General features: G+C 30.2%; 1 protein-coding gene across 4 annotated transcripts in view; it reads left to right on the top strand.

The window, feature by feature from the left end:
- The window catches only part of LOC106872603 (protein WWC2), a 98129-nt gene that overhangs the window by 2011 nt on the left and 89984 nt on the right, over positions 1-6134 (top strand). For all 4 annotated transcript variants that reach the window (XM_052973750.1, XM_052973751.1, XM_052973753.1 and 1 more), the window contains one exon: positions 3196-3305. In XM_052973750.1, coding sequence (XP_052829710.1) covers positions 3196-3305 — 110 coding nt within the window. The remainder of the gene's footprint in view (positions 1-3195; positions 3306-6134) is intronic.

Below are 6134 nucleotides of genomic sequence, written 5' to 3'. Positions count from 1 at the left end.
TTTCCATAACGTATTATTTATTCTCAAGAGTATAATTATTGAAAACAATGACCGCAGATTCTTCTGCTTCCGTCTCTGACTTAACTGCCAATATTTTTCCCTCTTTGTTGCTATCTAATTCTTTTTTGTTTTATTTACTTACTAATTTTTTTTTTCACCTCCACCTTGGTTCTAGATTCCATCTCCTTAAAATATAGACCGGACCAACCATTCCTCTCTGCGCACTAAAAGTTCTTCAGTAATACTCTTGTCCATTACAAAAGTTGTCTTCTTTCCCCTCCCCTCAAGGAACTATGGACACAATTGTGATTAATTTCGGCTGTTCTTATCTTAGTGACTGATAGAACCAACCCCGTTCCTTTTTATTATACTATTTAAAAAAGCCAACTTCTGTATATTTGTGTGTATGTGAGCTGCTGATATCATACCACTTTCATCTTGTCCATGGGAACTTGCTCAATTTCTTGTACTTAAGAGAGTTTATTTCATATTTTACAATCATTAAATGCATATAAATTACTTTTACTTACATTAGTTTTAACAGAAGAAACAAATCCATATTTAGCTTTTAAAAGAAGTAACAATATCTAGATATTCCAGCATTTCCTTAAAATTCCTGAGGAATAAAACGCATTTAGTTCCTAAATGTTTTTATTTTTTTACTTTTATTCCGGTTGGTTGATCTCGTGTACTAGTTTATATATCGTTCTAGTATAATTTAGTTTTGTATTTTTTTCCTAATTTAATGTCTTGTTCGAAAGTGTATTGATAAACATTAAATACTTTAGAATGTAAATTACTATTTTTGAGGTTTCAGCATGTCAGTTGACCGAAATATTTCCTCGAGAAAACATCCTTTGTAATGAACTTCGCCACTTATGTTAAAGGAATCTATTTATAAGAGTTGAACGTTAAAAAAAAAATGATAGCTCATAAAAGCTCTTAAACTACTTGCCCTAAACTGAATTACTATACACTTAGTGAAAGAGCTGTTAACATACATTCCTTTGTGGATCAAATTTACCACACATCAAAGGCTTGTTTCTAGACAGTAAAAATGTGTGAAATACAATAGTTTTAATTTTAGGACTTATTTTAATTGACTGGTCTTATTATCATCATCATGATTATCATTATTTTTCAAATTATAGAATAAATCCTCTTAGAAATAATAATAGTACAGCTTTTCGAGCAAATATTTAGTAATTCCATTTTTTCTTCTTGTGAAGGCAGGCATGTGCTTGTCGCGTGTATTACGGAATTTTTTTTTTAGATTAAAATGACAACCATCCGAAATGTTTTCTTGGTGTACGAACATAATATATGTATATGATGCTCCACTATTTAACTGGTGATAGCTGTTGTTTTCAAATCTGGTTTGTCAGCTGCTAATAGAAGAATTGGTTTCGGTTATTTTGAACCAATCAACCAAAGATTTATTCTCATAGCTCTAAGAAATCTAACGTGTAGGCGCATTTAAAAGTGCATACATAGTTTTGGAATAGTGGTATGCTTAATATGTTTATATCATTTTGAAATCATTATTAGTGCGCTATTTGCTGTAATACTTAGTTACAAGATCAGTAAGCACTTGCAAATTGCGAAGCCTGGGGGCCTTCAAGTATTTTGTGCTTACTTTTTTTGTTGTTGTATGTATGTATGTATATAGATGTGTATGCATGTGTGTTTATATGTGTCTCTCTTTATACACACTCACACAGTTTCAATGCTTAATTTATGAAATATTAAATTTATCCTTCATCTAGACATTTCTTTTATTAAATAAAAAATTTTTTTTAAACTTCTAAATTACAAAGTTTACTAAATATCTTCGTAAATGAAATGAGATTGTACAATATCCAAATGGATTATTTATCCATTTGTTGAATTCTTGCTTTACCATTGTACCATTGTCTTCACAAAAAAAGTTTTGTTTATTTTTGAACTATTTTTCTGGGGAAGATAACTCGATTGAGTGGGTGGGTGGAATTCCTATGAAATAGTTTTAGTTTTATTCCTCCTGCATGTTCTTTGGCATCGAAATGACTAAAGATTTTTAAAAAATGGTTGATTTACACTAGTAAAGGTGGAAAGAGACTGGGGTTGAAGCTTGGCATTACCTTAATTCTTTGACATCTACTGATCCGGATTGACTCATAATTTTATACCGGAAATGTCTTAAATAGTTGATATTACAGTAATTTCTCTCCACACACACAATCTTTAAGTCTTTATAACTTAAAAATAATAAAATAGCTCTATTAAACATAATAAATATTTTAAAATTAGGAAGTTTAAAGTTCGGTTTCAAAATTAAGTCCTGATTACTGATTTGATTCACGGCTCAAAACAACGCACAATTTCACAAGATAGAATTGAATATTTTTCATTTAGTCTTTGACTTTTTTTCAGTTTTCTATATGAAATTTATCACAATCTATTTGTTTTTCTCAAATAATATTTTGGCTAAGGATCAATTAGTCTTAAACTATCGTGACCGCAAGTTCTTTTTTTTTTTTAATTCCCTTGCCGGAAAAACGAATCTGTCAAATAATTGAATTAATAATTTATAATCTTTATTAGTGATCTACTTTATTCGTTATTGAAGGTATTTTTGCTATTAAAACTAAGATTCTAATTTCGATAAGTCAAATAAGGAAATAGGAAAACTAATTTTAAAACTATTTAGTCCTTTCACGAGTTAAAGGTATCCATACAACTAGGGGTTATATTTGCTTCCTGTAAAATTAGTTACATGGATGAGAAGCGCAGGCTATCGTATGTAATTAACTTTGTTTCTTCCGCTAAGTTTCCTTTATAGTACCTCCCCCACCTGTATTTCCTGTTTAAAATAAATAACTTTCACAAATATCAGGGAGAATATACGCTAGCAATCTTTCCCTCTCTCTCTGTTTTTATTTTTTTGTTTTAAATTTCAGCATATAATCATAGTAATACAACTCTAGTAAATGTTCTTCACTCATCAAAAATCTTTTGGAAGCAGAGGTCATGCCAGGAAGTTCATCGTGGAACACCTCTGACTACTGCTTGCTTTAAGTTAACAAAATGACATTGCTATATATATATATATATATATATATATATTGCAATGTATATAAAGTTTATTTAACTGCGTCTTATAAATTACTATTTTGCTGTCTCTAAAATTGATTTTACTTTTATCTTCTTTGGCAGGGAGACTAAGCCTCAGACATTTGCAGACTGTATTGGCAATGAATTACCTTATGGCTGGGAGCAATCTTTTGATTCTAACATTGGCATTTATTACATCAATCACGTGACCGGTGTGTATGCTTTACAAGTTAATCACTAATATCTCTTGTGTTGTTTGTTGGTTCACTAACATCAGAAAAAATTTGATCCAAAATATTACGCTGTAGATTAACTAAGTTTGCTTTGACAAATTTAGAAATGGTGTCGTAAAAACACCCTGAGATGTATCTTTCAACCTCCATATCTTTAACAATGCAACATTGGCCTCCTTGTTTAATTTATATTCTTTTTTTTCTAATTATGATTTATGTTTAATTATACAACAGCACTTAAGATAAAATGGATTAGTTTTTTTGTTTTTTTATTTTTGCTCCCCCATTCACATATTTCTTGGCAAATAATATTGCCAAGTTACATATGCAAGAACTTTAAGTTTTCTTTAATGTTTAAATGTATCAAATTAATAAATTAAATGGGTTTTTTTCAAGAACAGAAAAAGTTCTTAGTTTGAGGAATCCTTATAAGTGGTCTGGAATCTCATTTCAAATTTTGTTGTAATTACTTAAATTATGGAATGTAAGCTAAATTAACATTTTTTTGCTTTCTCTGGAACTTTGTCTTTGAAATATTTTTATACTTAACTTACTTTCAAACAGTATACTGAAGTGATGAATGGAATACATGAGATTAAACTTTCATCAGCTTAAATCATGGGTTGGTTGCAAAATATTTTATGAAATTAAATTTAAATTTTTTTTTTTTTCCATTTGATTCTAATATATTCAGTAAACATTATGTGGTTCCAGTTATAAAACGTGTTTCCAAATATATTTCATTAAAAATGTACGTGATAGTAAACTTCAAGAACTATCCACGAGGGATCCCCTATGCTGTCATTTCACCTGTTAGAGAAACAAGCCAAATTTCTCTCAAATTGCTCCTATGTTTTCAAGTTGGAAGGACACAGTGGTTTATGTGCAAAAAAGCAAAAAAAAAAAATTGGACATAGCTGTAAAGTTTTTGATCAATTTTAACCAAAAACACAAGGATCATCTTAGATAGGAATTAATATTTTTATTGCATTTGTTTTAGTCATTACAAATGTGTGTGAAAATGTTTTGCAACTTCTTTTTTTAAAAAGAATATCTGTTACAATTAACTCTTAGATCTAAAATTGTGTTAGCAGGTTTGATTAAGTAAGATTTTTGCATATAATCCATCTTTAGATGGTTTAAAACTAAATTAGCTAACCTATTAATTATTTGCTACTTTTAACTTTGTTTCTTGTTGAAAAACTTTCCTAGTGATTTCTTTTGTGTTCTTACATTATATATAGACTTACACTATTAATATAAAATTATTTTTGTCTTCGTTTGTTTGGATTGTATTTACATCAGAAAAAATACTAATATTTTGTCTATAGCTGACAGAATGTAAAAATTTCCTTTTCTATATAAACTGTATTTAAGAAGTTCACTTTGCCATTACAGAATTTTATGTTTCACTTTGGGCAAGTGTATTCAACCGAACAAAGACTTATATACGAAATTTTGTAGACAGAAAGTGTGTAGAGTCCCATTAGAAGATCCCATTCCTGTTTTAGAGAGGTAGACTTAAACCACCTGACTATTTGGTGCCTTTTGAACAGTGGTTCCCAACCTTTTCACTTGCAAGGACCCTTTTATTTAAATGAGTTTTCACACAGACGCCTTTTAATATGCCTATCCTTATATATATATATATGAAATTTTAAATTTAGTTCATGGACCCCAAGTACTACCTTTGCAGACCACCAGAGGTCTATGGAACACAGATTGGGAATCACTGCTCTAGAACAATTTTCTCTGTTGCAAGCATTTGGGCAATGTCTCTGGTCTGAGGATGATTTCTTTTCTTCTCCTACAATCACTGAGGCCCTTGGGAAAGTCACAGATGTTGCATTTCTTCCTCAAACTAAACCATAGAAAAGTATTCATTAACACACTTACATCATGGAAAAAATAGATTTTTAAACTTGGGATGAATTTTAACAAAAACTGAAATATTTGAAAGCAGTGGCCACCACCTAGAAGGATTTAGTCAAACAAATTTACTCCAGTACTTATTCTTAAGCGTCATGGTTATTCCATTGGTCTCTTACCAAACTGCTAAGTTGAGGCAAGGTAAACAAACCTACATTGGTGTCAAGCGTGAGGGCATAAATGCACAAATACAAACACACGTATGTGTATATGTTTATATATATATATGCACACGCATGCACACAGTATTGACTTATGAACCTTTAGTATACTTGATAGTATATTATAGTTGCATAATGAAATGCAGTGTCCCTACAAGCAATTTTCTGTATGTATGTATGTGTGTGTGTGTGTGTGTGTGTGTATGTATGTATATATATATATATATATATATATATATATATATATATATATTGGTTTCTAATGGTCATTTACTTAGCTATATAATGTTATAACTCATACGCAACCTTAGCATTTAGCGCATGTCTTGCTTTTATATGTTGGTTCTCTGACAATGAATTTATGTGCAATTCCAGCAACTCTTCTTTGGAGTAGAGTGCACATATATTTTGAAACATATGTAGGAATTAGAGGAACTTATTGATTATATGCGTTTTGCTCCATTTATTATTATTCTTATATATATATATATATATTATGATTGACCGTTGACTGAACACTATTCAATTTTTTTTCTCCGTGTTTTTCTCCTTGTCTCCGTATTCTTTCTGTTGAAGAGCGTAGCTCGAAACGTCAAAGACTTTCCGTATTCCCGAGCGTCATACTAATATATACTTTTGTTATTTACACCACCTGTCCTCGTCTGTTGTTATTATTTGTATATTCTCCCATATATATATGGCACCATTTTGAGCGTGG

Source organism: Octopus bimaculoides, chromosome 16, assembly GCF_001194135.2.
Source record: "Octopus bimaculoides isolate UCB-OBI-ISO-001 chromosome 16, ASM119413v2, whole genome shotgun sequence".
Lineage (NCBI taxonomy): Eukaryota > Metazoa > Mollusca > Cephalopoda > Octopoda > Octopodidae > Octopus > Octopus bimaculoides.
Note: the sequence above shows the minus strand (reverse complement) of the source record. Positions and strands in the feature narration are given on the sequence as shown.